This window comes from Apis mellifera, linkage group LG16 (assembly GCF_003254395.2).
Source record: "Apis mellifera strain DH4 linkage group LG16, Amel_HAv3.1, whole genome shotgun sequence".
In the NCBI taxonomy this organism is placed as follows: domain Eukaryota; kingdom Metazoa; phylum Arthropoda; class Insecta; order Hymenoptera; family Apidae; genus Apis; species Apis mellifera.
In genome coordinates, this window is record NC_037653.1 from 732,626 (window position 1) to 754,960 (window position 22,335).

The window sequence follows — 22,335 nt, forward strand, 5'->3', positions numbered from 1 at the left end:
ATCTAAAACCGTTTAAATTTGCATTATCCTTCAAAAAAATTTGCTTTGAATTAATTCAATGTTTCTCAATTTTCTTTTTTTTTTTTAGAATATTTTTCAAAATTAGTTAAATTTTAAAGATACACCATAATTTTTAAGGTGAAAAATTTTATTTACTCGAAATAATAACGTATTTAATATAGTTTAATATTTATTTAAAAAAAAAATAATTAAAAAATATATTATTAAATATAAAAATATAATATTATTGGAGATCGATTGAAATCTGATTTTTAGATTTGCGAAATTTAAATCTGTAAGACCTCAAAAATTATCAAAATTCTCAAAACTAGAATGCTTATGCTTTTTTTTTTTTTCTAATAATTATTTTATATCTATTCATTTAAAAATCACAATTTTAACAAAATTTGATTTCTGGAATCTTTCAAACTCAAGTTAATATAATTCATAGTTAGTCAATAACAACAATTATATCTTTTGGTTTATGAAAAATTTAATTTAATTTTTATATAAATTATTATTTAACTAAATTTTAAGAATTTCGAATTACAAAAATAAAAAATTTTAAAATGCAAAATTTTTTAAATTCTGAAGGATTTCAAATGATATGATGATTCTAAATATTGCCAAAAAATAAGTATTTAAATTTTGATAGATAATAATCTATAATTAATAACTAATTATTGATTTTTTTTACCATTTTATATAAATATTAAATATTTTTATGTATAAATTTTAATTATAAAATCGTCACGATTGATTGAAAAACGCTGTATTAATTCAAAGTAACATAAAATAATATAATAAAAAAAAGAGCGAAAAATTTATCATTGATGTTGCAGATGCGAATGAAATGCATACGCAGAAAATGAACAAAAAAACCTATCGACTCCTTCATCCAAAATTAACATTTTCAACTCAACCACGTAAAATTTTACACTGCATACTTGAAAACTACACGCTTTCACACTCGATTGCAACACTTTGGAGATATTGTAATCAAAATTTATATGTTGTTTATTAACATGATATCACAGATTTTTGTAAATTGACGCTTCAACGATCACATAATTCATTAAAATCTTTTATTTTCTAAAAATATAATTATGATAAAGACAATAAAGAAATTCAAATTTTAATTAATTTGAATTATTAATATAAAGGAAGACGAGTTATATAAATTAAAAATTGAATTATACAAAATAAATTATAAAATAAATTATATAAATAATTATTTTCTTCAGAGAAAAATATACAATAATTCACGAAAATATTCAAACACTATCTTACAAAGAAATTTATTTATAATCCAAAAATCTTAATTTTAATGAAAATTTATGCATGTATAGAATTTAATGGATTATATATATATATATATATATATATATATATAATCATATATTCATATATATATATATATATATATATGAAGCAATATTTTTATTGATGAAAAATTTAAAAAGATGAAATCAATCCATAAAATTTTGATATTTTTCAAATTTTAAATATTATTTTGTCTGGAAATTATTTTTATAACAATAATTAAATTTTGAATATTTTGTAATTTAAAATTTTCCTTTATCTTAAATTATTAGAGAATTTTTTTAAAAACTAATAAAAACATTAAATATGAAACTTTGATTTCATTTTTTTCTTTAAGTGATATTCTGTTAAAAAAATTGCATTATACATAACTTATTATGTTATACATACTTACAAATATTATTTTATATACATTATTTTATATACATTAAATTATATTATATATAGTAAAAGTAAATAAATTTTAATTTTTTAAATAAATTTTTAATGAAACTTTGTAAATATATAGAACATAATGGGTTATAAATTTTAGCAATTTTTTTTTATTGATAAATATCATTTTAAGCACATAAAATTTTGATGCAGTTAAATTTTTTTACACATAATTCTTTTACAGAAATAGTGCAAGATAAAACAAATTAAATATTTAAATGATAAAATATTCAGTGCTCCATTCTTCTGTAAAAAAATTCCCAAATTGTATTTAAAATTTACTTGTATTTTAAAAATATGTTAGCATTTTTTATAAGTTAATTTCACTTTCTTAAAGAGATCGACAAAAAATTGCTCTATGTATATAAATTTTCATTAAAATTAAAATTTTTTGATTATATATTATAAATTTTTTTAAGATATTGTACTTTCATTCTCACTGTATGTATAAATAAAACAGAAAAATTAAAATTGGACATAGAATTGGATTGAATTTTAATATAAAATAAACTCAATAATACAATGTTATAAATTTATTAAATGTTATAAATCCTATATTATCAAATAGATATCTTATTATTTTAAAATAGTAATCGATAATAAATTAATGAATATTTTATTTCAAAAATAAAAAATTAGAAATTGAATTATTATTATATTTTTATTATTTTAGAGATAATATAAATATAATATAAAAAACATTTTTCAAAACAATAAAAAAATCTTAATATATTTCTCAGTCAATTTAAAATGGTTGCAAATTTCAATATAAATAAAAATACATATTATATACGTATATATGCATAAATATATGTATATGTGCATAAATTGTTGTTACATATTCAGAAAATTAATTAAACAAGATAAAAATCTATAAATTGAAATATTCTCCAATGCAAAAATACTAGTAAAATAATAAATTCAGAATAATAAATTCTATTAATAAATTTAATGAATAATCTTTATGAATTAATAAATTAGTGTTAAAAAAACTGTAAATTTCGTATAAAGTTAATAATTTTCATAAAATATAATATAAATTAATATTATATTAATTATAAGAATTAATTATAATTAATTATTAGAAGAGTATTGAAAATTAATATTTAAATAGTTTATATTAAAATTCATATTCAGTTAAAGTTTATAGATTTGTAATCCATCACAATTTTTATTTTTTATATATTTTTTATATATTATATATATTTTATATATTATTTTTTTGTAAAAGTTTGAATAAAATAAGACATCTAAAATCTAGATCATTGAATATTTCAATTTATTATATATTATAAAAATATACATCAGAAAAAATTTATATTATATAGACATATAATTTGATTTTCATAATTTTTTGATAGGTGAATATATAAAAGTCATATAAAAATTAACTTTGTTTTTTTAAAGGAATGATACGTTTTTTTACATATTTAATAAAATGTTTTAAAACGCATAAAATGATCCATGATTCAAGATCATACAAAAAAATTTACTTCATATAAACATTCGAATATTTTATTTATATAAGCATGTTTATTCAATTTCTTGAAAATTCCTTATAATATAAAGATTGTAGTTTAAAAAATTTTTCTGTATATAAATGCATTGTTTTTCTCATAATTCAATGATATTCGATAAATATACCTATTATACCTATTATACCTATTTTTTTTCAGTTTTGAATAATACATTTTAAAAAATACAAGGACAAATAGATATATAGATAGAATGTCATAAACTAACAATAAAATTCATTGATATGAAATGAATATTGAAACATATAATATTTGTTTATACATTATTGCAGCATTAACAGAACAATCTTATCTCTCATATAAAGTAAAATATTTTCTTTTGTAATTAAATGATGAATCATAAATTCTTGTACACGTCTTAAAACATCTAATAGATAATAAAAAACATATCATTCCATTTCCAAAAGAAAAAAACAAGGTTAATCTTTAAATGACTCTACGTGTTTACCTATTAAAAAAACTATTTATATTAAATTTTATATGATGTAATTTTATTTCTAATATATTTTTTTCTATCATTAATAACAATCAAGATAAATATTCAGATAGTTTTTTTTAAGTACCTCACCGTGTATATTATTCGCATTTATCAAATTTTTATATTTTAAATATAATTTCGCTTTTTTTATTTTTTGTAACAGAATAATATGAACTTGAAATAAAATATTTACATAAAAAATATAACATGAAATATTATATCAAATAGTAATTAATTTTCATTTGAAATAATTATTTTTTAATTATAATTAAAAAAAAGTCGCCAAAATTTGATAACAATCGAATAACTTTAATAGTGATTGAATTTAAAATTAAATTTTATTATGAAATTATAAATAAACAATTTATAAAAGATAAGAAGATTATAATACATAATAAGATTAAATATTAGAAATTTATATATTTATACAGAATGTTCTAGTATAGGAAAATTATATATTCGGTAAATTCTATATGAAAATAATAAAATTTATAAAAACATGTGTCCTATTGTTATTGCTTTGAATATTTTCGAATTATATTCATTTTTCGAATTCTTTTATTCTTTTATTATAATTCTTTTATTATAAAATAATATTATTATATTATACTACATATTATTATACTATTTTTTTTATGTTATATTATTATACTATATATTATATGATAATAATATATAGTATATGTAATATATATAATAATTCTTATTATTATTATTTTATATTATATTTTATATTATATTATTTTTCTTAAAAAGAATTCAATATAATTCTGAATCTATTTTAATTTTCTAAATATTTCCTGTTAGTATATCACATATGATTATGAACTATTAAAACATTAAATGCCAGATGGAAAAACGTTCTACATGCAAATATCTTGCTTTAACATTAGATATTAGAATTATACATTAAATGCAAGCATACATTAAATGTATTTCTTTAATTTTTGATTACAAAAATTTTTCATTTTATACAGCCAATAATCTGATATTTATCTAAATAATTTAGTTTATATTTACTTCAAATTTATAAAAAAATTAGATATTTTAAATATTCATAATTACCAATAATTTAACTTATTTTTAAATATTTACATTTACATATTTTTAACTTCAAACATAATTTTTCATTGTCAGACAGTCATGCGTCACGAATCAATCTCTCTCCAGATTTTTTAAATAGTTTCAATAGTGTGATGAAAAAAATACAAGTTAAACAAGAAAAATTATAATTTTAAAAATAGCAAAAGAAAATTAATTTTTAAAAATAGAATCATGTATGTTTAACTTCATAATATCAAGAACGATATGATTGCATTAAAACGATTGCATTTAATGACTTAATATGTAAAACGAAGGCGATAATAATTTGACATTGAAATACGATTACACAAAAATTATTGTGATAACAAAAAATTCTTATACAAAAAAATTCTTATACAAAAATGTTACTTATCTGACACTATTGAATTACGATAGTTTCATTTGTCAAATATTATCGAGATTATTAATAAAAAATGAGAAGCAGAGAAATTATTACAAATCGGTTACAACAGTTTGACCTAATTTGACGATACATCGATCAATTTTATTCAGATAAAAAAAAGTGAAAAACATGCATAAGATAATACAAATAACTGGAAATTGATTTCTTTTAAAAATTTATATGACATCATTATCTAATCTAATCAAAGCAAATATTTTCACTGTATTCCATTTTCTGTAATATAAAATTTTGTTCTTCGTAAAATCTAAAATATGCTGATTTTCTGAATTTTATATAAAAAGTGAAATATCTTCAATATTTTATTTGATTTGTATTATTAATTATATGTAAACCTTTAATAAAATTTAATTTCTATTTTATTTTATTATATTTTATTTGTATTATTTTATACATGTTTTTTATTTTCGTCTGAATTCGATACGTGAATGTTATTAGGCATCGTCAAATTAGATCGAATATTTTGGCAACCGATTCGTAACCGATTTTTGAAGCCAAGGTTATATCATTAAAGGTCATAGTATCTAGATCATTAAATTTGTCTCAACATCGTATTCAATATCACAAAGTTAAAAATATACTAAAAATAGTTCTATTCTCTTTAAAAAAATAGTTCTATTCAAAAAAATATTTTGATTTTTTATTAAGAATAAATTTTTTTGCTATTTTTAAAATTGCAATTTCTTATTTCTTAATTCTTGTTAACTTCTGATTAATTTTTGTTTCAAATATTCTTTCATGAGATTATAAAATTTTCCGAAAAATAATAGATGATCTCATATTATCTATATTTAGATATCTATATCTAGATATAGAAAAATTTTGAAATAGAAATTTTACGTAGAAAAATAATTTCATGAGAGAAAAAGATTTTTATAATAATATTTTATAAAAAGATTTTTATAATAATAATATTAAAAAAATAATTTTTTTCCATATCAACTTTATCTCCGTCATATTCTTTCATGTTATACAATGAATGAAATTATTTACAATTGGAAAAATAAGATTGAACAAATATTTTTGTAATCCTAGTTTTATATTTGTTATAGTTTCTAAAATCATTTTTATTTCTATTTATTTTAAATATTCATTTTAAAAAAATATCGAGTAAATATAATTGAAATATTTAATTTGAATTTAAATAAAAAAATATTAATTTGATAGGAGAAAGAATGATAGGAACAAAAAGATAAATAAACATAAGTCTTTTTTCTCAACTTTATTAAAATATTCATAGTTCTTCGTTACTCCGATTCGCATTAATGAAAAATACGCGATATTACGGTAGAAGAAATACAAATAAAACGCAAATACGAAGAAAAATACCAATAAATCTTCGCTGATATTAACATTGATTGCAGATACATTCGATAACGATGATCAACTTATTACTATACTTTCGTTTGTTCGTATGAATGAAGTTTTTAGTTTCATGCAAAAAGAGACAAACATAATTAAGTACATATATGTATACACGCAAAATGCAATTAAAAGTATGATGTGGCTGTTGTTTAATCTTAAGCGTATGAAATTTTTTTTAGTTGTAGCAATGATTCAATCCAGGTACAACAAAATCGTAGTTATGTACAAGTTTACATTTATACATACATACATGCATACATATAATAATTATACATATAGTTTATGCATGTATGTGCGTATATGTATATATGTATTTATATGTATATACGTATAATGTAATTAAAAAAACGATGGAATACCAACGCCTTTAACTGCCAATATATCTGGCTAAAAATATTAAAAGACTGTCTTGGAAGATGAGCAGCAATTCCCTGAAACGTTTACGATGTCAGGACGATATCATACGTATTTCTTATCCTATATCACATTTGCAATTTATAAGGCAAGGCTATCCACAAGATATACCTTTCTTACTTATGTAGTCCTTTACCATCAATCATAAAGTAAAGAAACTACATTATGAAAAATTAGGAGATAATTCTTTCGTTGATGTTATATAATAATATTTACCACAGTATACACGCACACTACTCACACGCACACATATACACAAAAGCACATACATAAAATGTCTGTGGTATCCATAAAAGTGACATGAAAGAAACCGAATTGCTTATGACAATTTGCATAAACAATCTTGTCGTAAGGCATCGTTCTTCCATTTTTTCTTTCTTAAAATTTTTTTATCTTCCTTTTTTCTATGATGGCATCCTCATCCCCTATACTTTCTATTTCGCTTTCTTTTCTTTCGTTTTCTTCTGCTTCATACGTTTGAGCATGATGTTTGTTGTTCTTTCATTTATTCTTTAGTTTTTATATTTTACCGCATTCCAGCTTTTTGTCAAAAGCCGCTTAGATGTATCACGAAATAAATCGTGATTTTAACAAGATAATTACAAGCGGATTTTTACTTGTTATTTGTTGTCACGTTGTAGAAAAAAATCTCTATATCGTAACAATCTGTACTCGATTTGTTCAATCCACTACAGTTTCTTTTTTAGCAATATCAATATTATCGATCGTTGGTGATCCACAAACTGTAATTTTTTCTTTCAAATACTGATAATTTTTTAATCTCGAAACTGCATAATCCTGTAACAATGAAAATAAAATAAATTATACAAAATATAAAAATTATAGAATATAGAAGATATAGATTTAACAATTTTTTTATCATGGAAATATTTTAACATGCAATATAATTGTATAATAATTTTTCTGTAAATGCACATGTAGAAGAATTTATATATGATATACATTTTTTTTAAGAGGAAATAAATTATTTTTTATATCTTATATATTATTAATATTATATTAATATATTTTAGTATATTAAACAGTTCGTTATTTTTTTATACAAAAATTTTAAATTACAAACTTCAAATTAAAATATTCTAAATTAATGATTTTATAATATAAATAGCTTAAAATTTTTTTACAAAATACATTGATTAGTGTACTAAAAATTATATATTTTCATTCAAAAAATATATATGTATTCATTTTCAAAAAAACTTTTAATATCACATATTGTATCTCTTTATACTAAACAATTTTTATAATATTTTTTTTATAAGTTTAATCTTTTGTAAGATTTCATATTTTCTAACTAAAAAAAATATAAACATTAGATAGATTGATACATACCCAATATCCGAATGGAATTTCGGATAATTTCGCATTTACAATACTCCAAAGGCCCCAGAACAAGTGACTAGCCAAAAAGAATATCTTGATTTCCATCATGATTCTTTCCTCTTCCGTCGGACCTTCTTTGCCGATTGTTTTCAAGTAACTTCTTACAAAGTTGAGCTGCGTTAAATAATATAAAAATATTATAAATATGAAATTACTAAACATATAATATTATATTATCATAAATAATTGAAAGTTAAATTTGAACAAACAGAAGATAATATACATATAACATGTATATATATATATATATATATATAGACGTGAATCGAAAATATATGTATATTCATATGTATATGTATATTGACATATATATAAGATATAAGATAAATTTTAAAATTCTTTTCTGTAAAGAGAATAATATATCTACAAAGAAAAATAATCTCGAAGATAAAAACGATCTGAAAAATCGAAGCAATTGCAATCGGAATAAACATGCGTTCATAGGGATATTCTAATTGAATACGGTAGACGGATATTTGATTGCGATGTGAGAAAAGTGTCTTATATAATTGGAAATAACGCGATTTTACCACCCATAAGACACTGTACATTTATCGAGTAATGTAGAGTAATGGATCGACTATCGAGAGTGCGTGTAGAAGTACTCTAGAGTTGTAGATGCGCAGGTACGGGACTGATGTTGCAAAGGTAGGTGATGGCACCGCTTGTTCTTGGTTCCACAATGTACGGTGCAAGACAGGATCCATAGCATTGGCACAGATCGTCCCCATTATTCCGATTAGCCGGCATCAACCTTGTCTCACCGAATTGTGGTCCTGTGAAACTAATATATACACACGCAGCACACGCCAAGCAGTCCTTGATCTGCTCTCGTTTAACTCTCGAATTCTTGCTTTTTTGACCGAGATATATAGAGGTATATAGAGGTACGATTTTACGCATCGCATATGATCAAACTTGGTCTTGCGCTTTTAATTTTTCAACCTTAGAGAGAATGAAAGGAAAATAGGAGGAAAGCAAAGAAAAAAGAAGAAAATGTGAAAAAGGTAATTGAATAAGTAACAACGACGACGGCAACGGTGACAGTGACGACAGCGACGACGACGGTGATGATGGCAATTATAATAGCTACAAGGTACGATGATAGTATTATATAGTAATGATGGCAATAATGGTTTAGATGGAAAAAAGGAATTTATAGGTTATGATATAGATAAATGATATGATATTAATTTAAATTTTTTTAATGAAATAAATTTTGTTCCGTGATATACGCGTATAAAATTATCCTATTATGAAATTTAAAAATAGGATTCATTATTTATAATATATATAAATATTTCATAATTTAAGTTAATAGAGAATGAAATATATTTTTATAAAAATGAAATAAATATTTTTATCGCTATTTATGATCTTTTTTCTATTTGTATTTTATTTTTTCTAAATATATATATTAAGTAATATATTAAGTATCTTTATTCAAAATAGAAATGCAAATTTAATGCATTGATTGATACGATTTAATCAATATTATTAGATTAAAAATCAATATAATAAAAATAATGATCATATAACAAATTTAATGTAACTAATGATAAAGATAACCAGACTTTCTTGCAATACTTCGTTTGTTCGACTTTACAAGGGCGCAAGACAAGTTAAATGATAAAATTGAGAATAACAAAATGCGACGATCTTACCGTTATTGTCTTTGCAAATGTTTCGAGAAATGCAATACTCCAACACTTACCTTTTGCTCTTTTGTAGGACCAGATCCTGTGCGTTCGTGAAAGAAAGGATATTCCGCTGCCGTATAATCATATTGCCATTCCACAAAGTGATTTGCTATGTCAAATGCCCGATAATTATAAGAACAATATTCAAAGTCGATAAGAACAAGTTCTGGTTTCCGTGTATTTTGTCGCAGCAATATATTACCCTCTTGCATATCATTATGACAAAATACAACTGGATATTTATGTCGGGTTGCAAGCGATCTAGAAAAAAATATTTCTTAAAATAACAATATAGATAAATATAATGTAATATATATGTAATATATATATATATATGCGACTTAACTGGATTAGGATTTTTTTATTTAATAAAAAATTCCTATTAAATAAAAATAATAAATAATTATTTCAAATAAAATAATAAATAAATTTATTTAATAAAAATATATATTAAATAAATTTTGAATCTTATTTAAAAATAAGATTTTATAAATTCAGAAAATACAAAAAAAATATACTTAATAAAAAGAAAAATGATTTTGAAATATAGTAATTTTGTATAGAAAAATCATTTCATTTTTATCTTAATGAAATTTTTTATACATTTTTATTTTACTAAAATCAAATAACAAATAATTAAATACCAAATAAAATAATAAATATTAAAATAATTTATTTTTTAAATAAATTATTATTTATAAATATATATATATAAATAATAGCAGATAAAAAGTGAAATAAAAATTTTGTTTAAATAATTATTTGAATCAAAATTCGATAATATCCAATCCTATTTAACTACAACATTAATTCTTTAACACCCAGTATTGCACCGCTGCAATTTATTTTAGAAGTGTGTAAATTTTATCACAGTAATATTTAACTTCTTTAGACAGAAATTTGTATTTCATTTATGATAAAACCTATAGATATATCTATAGATTAAGAAACTCAATTCATATTCTTTCATATTATCTTTCATATTATTTTTTTTCATCATTTGTTTCATGTTTTTTGTTTTTTGTTATTCTTTTGTTTCTCTAGAGGGATATTTGTTTTTAAAATAAATTATTCAAAAATAAAATTAGTGTTTTTTTAATTAAAATTTTTATTATATAAATTTTCTTAATATTTAGTTGAAAAATGAATTAAATTATAAAAATATTGTGCAGTCGTTTCAAGTCTCATAATGTAAATATTTTATAATTGAAAATATATATGTTATAATCAGTACAATATTAAACGTAGATTGAAAATGCAAAACATTTAGAATATATGTGAATGTAATTGGTTAGTCATTTATCGATTTCAAATTTATATTTGAAGAATATTAAAAAAAAGAATAAATCTTGTATTTTTCACACGTGATGAAATATATCTCGACTTTGTCCAACATTTTCCTATTTACATGGAAATTTCAAAAAGACAAACATATACATTATGTACCAAGAAAATTATATGTAATATTAATATAAAATGTTCGATTATGTTCTAAATATAGTAAAAATTATTTTCATGATTTTCATTATAAAAATAAAGTAATAATATTGATATTTTTAAAATTAAAATTATTTTTTCATTAAAAACTAATAATAAAACTTCTAAAAATTTTGTATTTTTTTTATTCTTTAACGTCCAGTATTATATCTATGAAATATACGTTAAAATAACTAATATTTTAGATTGATTTAATATCGATATTTTAACTAAAAATGTAATAAAATTATAATAAAATATAATAAAAAAAATATAATAAACCTTTTTATCTAAAGATAGCAGGTCTAATTAGAAAAACCAATTCAGATGTTCAAATATTTCTAATAGTCGAAATCACTAATAATTTATTATTTTTTTTTTTATTATTTCGAATAATAAATATTTGAAAAAATTAGAATGAATTATTTTTTCAATTATTTTTTCTCATTTTATATTTCAATATAGCAAAAATCAATTCAATATAGCTACAAAAAAATATAGTTACTTAAAAAAAAATTCATTCAAAAAAACTTTAAGTAAATTTAAAAATTCCGAATAAAAGTAGTTAGTTATTTTCACTAATTACATTTTTTACTTTATTCATAAAAACAATTTTTATTATTATTAAGAATTAATTAGAATTAATAATTAAAGAATTATTTTAAAATTGTATATATATATATATATATATTATCCTTCAATAAATTAAATGCAAAACGTTTATAAACGTTTACAAACATTATTTGGTATACAAAAAATATACGTATATATAAGTAAGAATACGCAAATATTCAGATAATAGAAACTCATCAATTATGAAATACGTTCCAACTTTACTGAATATTTATCTACAAGGTATTAACAAGGAAGTTTCAGAAAGAGGAAGATTATAAATATAACAAGTCTCACAATTATCTGGGAGTTAAAGGATTAATTTACTCGATTTTTTAATTTACTTCTTTTTTTCTTATGTCGTTATTCTTATATCTTACCTGAACCATTTAATCTCGTGATCTAAATCAATTATTCGTATCATGTTCACATTCTTCAAGTGCCGGACATCTATATCTTCGATGTTCTCTAAAATATCTCTAGTCGTATCTAACCATTTAGCCATAGTATCCCAAAGCCAAGTTGGCTCTTTGCTTATGGGAACTTGCATGCAATGAATCTGCGCCATTTTTTCAGCGATCATACAGCTCAAAGTCGGATCCGCCAATTCTTTGGTAAGTAACGGTCTTGCCGGTATATATTCTTCTATTCGACCGCCAGGAAATATACCGTGTAATTTGGGTCCAAGTCGCCTTTCCGACAATAATGTGAAGATCACCGATTCGGTGATCAATCCTTCCAAAGCTCTTTCTCCATGTATTTGACCATACAATCGTAACAAAACTTGCCGAGGCTCACCTCGAATCGGGACAGTTTCATCTGGTAATTGGACATTGTATAACCAATTGCTTAATCCACCACTAAAAAAAAAAATATTGAAGAATATTCAATTTAATTTATATATATTTTTTTTAAAAAAATTTCCTTAATCACTTGTGATATTTTAGCTCAAGTATTCACTTGTTGCATATCCGCGTATTGTATAACTTTATTTTATGCAACGATTATTCTTCCACATTGATTTGCAATGATACGATAAGCTAGCTTTAAAAACACATAAATTAGAAAACATTTAAAAGAAATAAATGTGTGTGTATATGAGTATATATATTATATTTATATGGATATTATTACATATTATTATTGTATAAGTACCACATACATATATTAAATTTATATATAATATTATAAATTTTATTATTATATATAATATAACAATTTATTATTATATATAATAATCAATTTATATCATTGATTATTATACATATTACATATATCACTTTCACACATACACATCGTATATTATATAGTATATTTATCATAATATATATATACTATATATATACACGTATAAAATTTTATATTGAAACAAGAATAGTGTTTTGATGCATATTTTATACAGCACAATTTCAAATTTCAAAAACGATTGATTGATTGACGTTTCGTATGGCTTACGATTATTATGTAGCACGGCGTATTAAATGCTTGACAGTTTACAATTACTTTGAGTTTCAATTTCCTTGAATCGTATATGAGAATGGATAACAAGAAATACTAGAGAACTATCAATGTCAAATAATGGAAAATAAAAGGAATGAATAAAGTATCACAGAACAAAATATTCAATACGATACAAACCTAATACGTTTCAATATTATGTTTTCCGCGGTAACGTGTTTCCAAACTCCATGAAGATAATCGCGACAAATACGCGCTGCCATTTCCCGCATCTCCGGATTCTCCTCAGACATCTAATATAAAGAAAACAAAGATAATCAACACAATCTTTACAAACAACAAATAATCTTTTTAATAATTTAACATATATATATATATATATAACAATACAATAATAATATATCATAGAGAAAATGGATTTTAAATATATTATCATCAAATTTATCATAGAGAAAGGAATTTTAAATCGATTTCGGATTAATTGTTTATACCTTAATATAACGCAACAATAAGTTTAACAGTATATCTATATGTATAAAACATATTTTAGTATATGATGAACACTATGATACAATCGTACATTTGATGCCAAGAGAACAATATCAAATCTTAACCAAATTATCGAATTTTCAATTATTTTTCTATTTTTACTATTATTATTAAAATTATTTCATTATAATTATTTGATATAAATTATTATTTAATATATTATTTAATAAAATATTATATATTTTATATTATATATTATTTAATAAAATATATATTATTTTAATTACTGAATAAATTGAAATTTCAATTAATAATAATAATTAGTAATAGTTAAAATATCAAATAAAAAAACAAAATTTTCATATAAATTAATAAGATATTGAACATTCCGTTCTATGATAAATGGACTAAATAAATTAACAAAAAAATTAAAATTAACATAATAAGATTAGAATAGAATTTCAACCGACAAAAAGCGACTATATCTATATTTTGCATTCATCTTTTTATATGTTTTTTATTATTACTTTTATTTAGATATTTAAAATATTACATGCATTTTATATTCTATATAAAAAGTATCACTTTCGTTTATTCTTTATTCTAATATAATCAATTGAACGTTCGATTATGAAAATAATTCTAAAAGTATAATATATTATCTTGAATCATCATAGCGTACCCACAACAAGGGCTGCCTTTTATGTTTTATTTCCCGTCGTTCTCCCTCGCAGGTATAAGAGGCCCCACGATCGGCTAAAGTCGCGAAACGCGACGTTTCGATAAGATGCCGTGGACGCGACACGATGTCGAAATAAGTGAATTCGTTGGAATACTACTATCGTGAATATGCCAAACTGTATGTTCAAATTCACCCAGCGAGAGTATCGCATCGTTACCATCACAGTGAGTGCATGCGTGTGAGACTTGCGCGAAAATAACGATCGATATTTTGTTCTACGTATACATGCACTACGTGATCATTTCTCTGTAATGCGACGCGACGGATGTAAGTATGTACGATAAAAAAAACAAACACACGAAACGAAAAACAGATAGAATCGACATTTATGTATATGTATATACATAAGTATATATAAGTATATATATAAGTATATATACTATATGTATATGTATATACATATAATATATATATAAGTATATATTAATTGCTTAATAAATTTGATTGTGTTAAATAATTCGTTTCATAAGTTTATTGAAGAATGGAACGTTAAATTCGATCAAATAATCACTTCATCAATTAATATTTGTTTTTTGTTTTTCTATCTCGATTTTGAGAGAGACAATTTATTATTTTATTATTTCATTGTGTTTACATTCGATATAGATATGTCTGACATCACTGCAATTCTTTGTCTGCTTCATAATTTGACATAATAAAATTTAAAATAAAAGATTATGGATTATCATTTCTTATATTGAACATTATAATATTATTTTCATTTTCATATAAAAATTATAATTATTTATAATTATTTATTTATAATAATTATTGACAAATTTACGTGAGATAACAAAAATATTCATAAGAATAATAATTTAATCAATAAAACAGAATTCAATTATTGTAATTAATTCTACATATGCATTAAACAAATATTTAATGAAAAATAATTTAATAAAAAATTCATCACAAAAATTTTCATATTTTGTGAATTAATATCATTTAGTCATTAAAAAAATATATCAGATTTTTGATCTTATCAATAATTATTATTCGCATGATATCTTTATTGAATATCTACATAAATTTAATCAACGTTCAGATAAAAGACTATCGAAAACTTTCCCTGCAATTAACAATTTTTGATTATATAATCATTGGACATAGCTAGTGAGTTATTAAGATTCGAGATAAAGAGAATTATATTAGAAGTAATATAATTCTGATAATATAATCCCGATAATATAATTCTGCTAGATTTAGGGATTAAATAACAACTATAAAATACGGAATAAACCAAACTAAATAATGATAAGTTCTTTTATTTTGAAAGAATATTGTATTATAACAATATTATATTATATTATATTATTAATAATATTATATTATTAATATTATATTATAAGCAATAACTATTTATAATTATAATATAATCAATAAATATAATATAATCATTGTTATGCAAAATAAGAAAAGAAATAGAAAATAAAGAAAAAAAAGTAGAAAATAAAAAATAAAACAAATAAAGAAGAAAATACAAATTGAAAAAATGAAAATGAAAATGTTAAATTCTAGCATTTTTATTTCACAGAAAATTATTATTTTAATTATTTCTTTTTAATAAGTCAAATAATATTTATTTCATTATTGATTTTTTAAAAATATAATTTTAAATATTTTATAAAATACAACAACACATAATTACGTATCTTAATGATATTATCTATCTATCTATTAGCAGACCAAGTGAAAGAAAACAGAAAAGAAAAACAAAGATAAAGAAACAAACGATATTGTTACTTATTTTTTGTTTTTAACACTACAATTCATCGTAATATTATTATCTTAATAAGTGAAAGAATTTATAAAAAATATTAATTGTGTTAAAGTTATCACTTATATCTATCTTATATGAATATTCATATTAAAAAATATATTTAAGTAAGAAATTTTAAATTTTTATAATATTAATATATTTGTAATAAATATATATTTATAAATACATTGATTCATAATTCTAAATAAATACATAATTATAATTAAATATAAAAAACATAAAGTAAACTTTTTATTTATTTATTGTATTACATATTTAAATTAAAATTGTTTTAGTCAATTTTTTATTATTATGAAATATCGTTTTAATAATACATCATTATGTTTATCCATCCGAATTTTAAAGATTACATTTTTTTATTTATATATTTATTGAAAAATAAAAGAAATAAAAAACAAAATTAGATATTTATCAAAAATAGTTTCTTTTGATAAATCATAAATATTATAAATTTATCGCAATAGGAAAAAGAAATTCAAGATTTGTAACTATTTATAAAATTTTTTATAAGAAATAATATTATATTAAATTTAAATATTTTATATATTTAATTTTATTATATAAAAAGTGAAGGAAAGATTCAAAATTATACTTATACTTTGACAGAAATAATAATCTTAAATATTATGAACATACCTTGTTTCCCAAACCCATCTTAGACTCTTTTGTTATTCGAGAAATTTGTAGTATTGAATCTTGCATAAATAGTCGTCAACTTTCACTGTTTCACCCACGTTTTTTTTAACAGTTTAGATTCTGCTTCAATTTTAATAGTACTTAACTGATTAATTCTCAGTATTTCAATTTTTTTGTCAATATAGATTAAGAATAACTTTAGAATTAATATGTTTATAATTGTACATATATCATTAAAAAAATTAAGAATAAAGAATAAAAAAGAAAGAAAAGAGAGGAGTAAGAGAGAAAAAGAGATACGTATTAAAGAAAAAGTTCTATTATGGTAGAAATTCACTGGCGCTGTAAGTACTTCACGTTGCTTTCAACGGTTGAGTCACCGTTGCGTGCCACGTATAAAAATTAAGATAATCGAATTATTGATTCGATTTATTTGAATAATCAAATTTTTAAAAAAATTATAATTGAGTAATGATAAAAATAATAATACTAACAAAATAGGAGTACAGTTGATGTTTATTCTTATTGCACATAAAAAAAAATTGAAGTTTTAATCCACAAATTGCGTATAGTCAAAGTTCTTACTTTGTTCACGTATACTTCTTACGTGACTCTTGCAAATACACTAGACGCGGTTATAGAACAAAGAACAAACAACTTCTTAACGTACGCAACTCGTATTCGTGCACAAATTGACACAAATATGCGACACAATTCAAGGAAACTACGATGCGTAATATACACGACCAATAGCATCAAGATATCTCCTACTCCTTTTTTACTTTTAAACGATGGTAGCGCCACTATACTGTACCATCATTATCATTCTTGCCATTATATATCATTTATATATATAAAATTGATACATTCATGAATCTCTTCTTGAAGAATGGATTCTAGAAGCCACAATAAACACAAAAGTTGATATACAAAATATTGATTGAAGCTTATTTATTAAATTATAAATAATTTAAATTTGTATGAGACGAAACGAGACAGAGATAGAACGAGAGACAATTTTATCTCTATCATATAACGCAACGTCGTTCTATCTTCGCCTCGCTTCATCTAACGCAAACTTAAAATAGGCTTAATTTAATAAATAAACCTCAATCGACATTTTTATATATCAACTTTTGTATTTATTTTTTTTCAGAATCAATCTTTCAAAAATATCCTATGAATATATTCCTGTGATACATAATCTTATGATACAAACATCTGTTTTGTATCAATAATATCTTAGTAAAATTTGTTTTTTTTATTTTAAATTTATATTGTTTTACAAATATAATTTTTGCAAATATAATATTATATTTTTAGAAAAATTAACTATTAAGAATAGTTTTAACTTTCTAATAAAACAATATGAAAAGAAATATTCTTAATAGCTATAAAAACTAATTAAATATAGAGAAAAGAAAAAAAAAACTATACAGAAATAAGTAACTTTGAAGTATGAAAATTATCTATTCTATTTTTTTTGTCTTTCAATTAATATGATTTTAAGATATTATTGTCAAATCTTCTTATAGCAAAAATGCATTTATATATTAATAAAAATAATATTTTCTTTGAGAATGACTTGATTTCTATATATTTATTGAAATAAAGACACAGAAAAAGAACATCATATTCATATTTATTATTTAATAAACATATTTATTTATCGTTAAATTTATTAATTAAAAAGAACATTATACTCATATTTATTATTTAATAAGCACATTTGTTTATCGTTACACTTATAATATAGATAAAATAAATATTTAAATATTAATAATTAAAATTCAAATTTATTAAAAATAAATTAATTATAAGTTTTCATATTTGATTTTTCAAATATTAAATTAGAAAATAAATTTAAATAAATCAATTTTAATAAATTGATTCAATAAATTAATATTTTGTAAGTTTTATACAATATATAAAGTTTTTTCATATGTATAAGTTTTTTTCCATGCGAGTACAAACTAGAATACGTAATATGCATGTATATATATATATAGATGCAATCAGTAACCTCGAATAAAGGAAAAATATCGAACTATAACGTTGATCTATAGATTTTTAAATTTAGCATCATCGATATAATTATTTATCTTAAAATTGTTCCAAAACTGTTATTTAACAATAATCGTGAAAAAAAGAACGTATCTCAATAACTAAACGAAATCATTGAAAACAAACCATGATAATGGAACTGTATTAATTTATTCGATAAATAATAAATATGAGAGTTTCCTTTGTTTCAGATATCAGAGAAATGTCAAGTACTAAGATTACAGAAAAATGTTATTCTTATTTAGAAAAATACAGCAAATCAATGGTACCATTGGAAGAGGAGGAGGGAATCTGAAATTCATAGCAACTTATTTATTAAATTTTTGCAACATAAGATATAGAATAAAAAAATTTTCGCATGATTGTATTCATAAACATCTATACACGTAAGTAATATATGTGTATATATATGTTTAAATGTTCAAATCGGCATTTCATAAAATAAAGAAAAAAGATAATTAGATAAATATTTATTATATGATTATATGAATTATATAAATAATATAACATATTAATTAAATAATATAAAACAATTATATAATTGTTGTATTATACTTTATACATATATTTGTGTATCTCTAATTTTTATATCTATTATTAATGTATTTTTTACTTAGATGAAATAATTTTAAACATAAAAATAAAATATATACAATTTATATATATCATGATACAAGATTTTTAAACTTGTAATATATATAAGACAAGCCTTTCAAAAGTTCCAGTGTTTAAATAACTTCATTACGGTGTTGCTAGTAGCTATGTCAACGCAGTTTCCTCATTATATAGCCGTAATAGTTCTTCTATTACTCAAGTAAGAATATATTTATCTTTAATTTTATAGATAAAAATAAAAAGCAAATCATGGAAGTCAGATTAATTGTAAATTATTTACATGATATTGAGTTTTTTTTTTTATAATTATCTACATTTAATTCAAATCAATTTCAATTCGGAATTCGTTTAAATTAGTTAAAACAATAAAATCTTGGAACGTAAGATTTATTATTACAAATCTCTTTTATGTTGAATTTTTTCGATTGTATTATATATATTTTATTATCCTATCTAAGTTTAATCTTTAATCGAAACACAATTATAACACATATACGTAATATCGCGCAGCATATGTATGTTAAGTCAAGTATTAGTTTCAATTCAATTAAACGAATTTCATGTTCATTTTGTATTGTATATAAGTTCATTTAATTTTGTACTGTATAGATCGATTATGGATTCGGACGGTAAAGAGTTAATATCTGTTATACAATGGGGATGTATCGGTAATCAAAGTATAGAAAAATATACTTTAAAAAACAAAGTGGGTCAAGAAGTAGATATTATAACGTATGGTGCGACGATAACATCTATTAGAATACCAGATAAATATGGAAATATAGCAGACATCGTCTTGGGCTTTGATAGCATAGAAGGTATAAGTTTTTCCAATTATCTTTATATTATTCGTTCATTTTTCGTTATATTAATACAACAATAATAAAATACATAATATACATATAATATAATAATTAAAATATGTTTTATATATATGAAATTTATTTTAATTTATTTATTTCATTTCTTATTTTTTCTTTTATTTTTTTGTTTTAAATAAAAAATATATTTAAATTTTATTAATATTATATTTAATACGATTTTTTTATAGAATATATGATGCCTTATAATCCATATTTCGGTGCGACAATAGGAAGAGTTGCGAATCGTATAAAAAAAGGAGAATTTACTCTAAAGGGGAAAAAATATCATTTAACTAAGAATGAAGGACAAAATCATCTTCATGGTGGTACCAAGGGTTGGAATTCAAAAATATGGCATGCGGATGTTCAATATAATCAACTTGTATTGTCTTTATTAAGTGAAGACGGTGATGAAGGTTATCCTGGTGATACCATAGCTTCAGTCATTTTTCAATTAACCAAAGACGGAGAATTATGTATCGAAATGAAAGTCTTCGTTACCAAAGCTACTCCTATTAATTTAACTAATCATAGTTACTTCAATTTAGCTGGCCATGTTCGTAAATGTTTAAAAATTCATTATTTTATTTATTACTTTGTCATTCGAACATGGAAGAATTTTATTATTAAATGTTAACATTCATGCAAGATTTATTTCTTTTAGTATATCATAATTCATCTTATAATTACCTCTGATTGAATAAATTTCAGACTGGTAACGCGAGTGAACTATATAAACATCAATTTACTATAAATGCGGATCACTGGACAGTCACTGATGCCGAAAGTATCCCCACTGGAGAAATTCGTTCTGTCGATAATTCTGTAATGGATTTGAGAAATTCAACCATACTTGGAGATGTCATTGACAAAGTACCAGGAGGTGGTTACGATTATAATTTTTGTTTAACGATGAACGATACTGAAAATGAAAAAAATCTAGTTGCTACTGTTTTACATCCAACTTCTGGCAGATATTTAAAGGTTTTTTCAAATCAACCTGGAATACAATTTTATACCGCTAACTTTCTTCCTGAATCTAATAGTACAGGTATTCGAGGAAAGAATGGAAGCGAATACTTTAAACATGCTGCGTTTTGTTTAGAAACGCAAAATTATCCGAATGCGATTAATCATGTAAGTACAGAAATATTTTATAATATATTTAAAAAAACATAGACATATTAAAAACGAATATATTAAAATTTAAAACAGACCAGATTGTTGATAAATGATTTAATTAAAATTTACAGATATTTTAAACTAATATTTTTGTATTGTTTGTAGGAAAATTTTCCTAATAGTATACTTGAACCTGGAAAAATTTATCACCATACTGTTGTATACAAATTTGGAATAATTGTTTAAAAAATATATCAATTTTTCATAACTTTCTTATTGATAAAATTAATTATTGTATTAATTTTTATTAAATCATAATAATA

At 21.4% G+C, this 22,335-nt stretch overlaps 2 protein-coding genes and 1 non-coding gene across 10 annotated transcripts; 2 read left to right on the plus strand and 1 right to left on the minus strand.

Moving 5' to 3' along the window:
- Nucleotides 1-6,479: 6,479 nt before the first annotated feature.
- Nucleotides 6,480-18,104, minus strand: LOC411525 (choline/ethanolamine kinase). 5 transcript variants are annotated; one of them, XM_006557289.3, is made up of 7 exons: nt 17,843-18,103; nt 17,349-17,468; nt 13,882-13,994; nt 12,624-13,103; nt 10,170-10,416; nt 8,405-8,569; nt 7,430-7,849 (listed from the first exon to the last, which is right to left on the minus strand). In XM_006557289.3, exons 2-7 carry the CDS (start codon nt 17,412-17,414, stop codon nt 7,733-7,735), a joined length of 1,188 nt encoding a protein of 395 aa, XP_006557352.1. In that variant the 5' UTR covers nt 17,415-17,468; nt 17,843-18,103; the 3' UTR covers nt 7,430-7,732. The 5 variants fall into 5 exon arrangements, with proteins under 5 accessions (XP_026301660.1, XP_006557352.1, XP_006557354.1 ...); XM_026445875.1 differs by lacking the exon at nt 17,843-18,103 and having other exon boundaries at nt 6,480-7,849; nt 17,349-17,414; XM_006557291.3 differs by lacking the exon at nt 17,349-17,468 and having other exon boundaries at nt 17,843-18,104.
- Nucleotides 15,058-22,332, plus strand: LOC552086 (aldose 1-epimerase). Of its 4 annotated transcripts, none has more exons than XM_026445874.1 (6): nt 15,058-15,199; nt 19,604-19,798; nt 20,637-20,845; nt 21,079-21,446; nt 21,602-22,027; nt 22,178-22,332. In XM_026445874.1, exons 2-6 carry the CDS (start codon nt 19,641-19,643, stop codon nt 22,256-22,258), a joined length of 1,242 nt encoding a protein of 413 aa, XP_026301659.1. In that variant the 5' UTR covers nt 15,058-15,199; nt 19,604-19,640; the 3' UTR covers nt 22,259-22,332. The 4 variants fall into 4 exon arrangements, with proteins under 4 accessions (XP_026301659.1, XP_624467.1, XP_016772523.1 ...); XM_624464.6 differs by lacking the exon at nt 15,058-15,199 and adding an exon at nt 20,030-20,226 and having other exon boundaries at nt 19,371-19,798; XM_016917034.2 differs by lacking the exon at nt 15,058-15,199 and having other exon boundaries at nt 19,424-19,798.
- Mir9872 (microRNA 9872) lies at nt 18,328-18,422 on the plus strand. Its single transcript, NR_127353.1, has one exon. It is a non-coding gene; the product is annotated as a microRNA 9872 (primary transcript).
- Nucleotides 22,333-22,335: the final 3 nt, after the last annotated feature.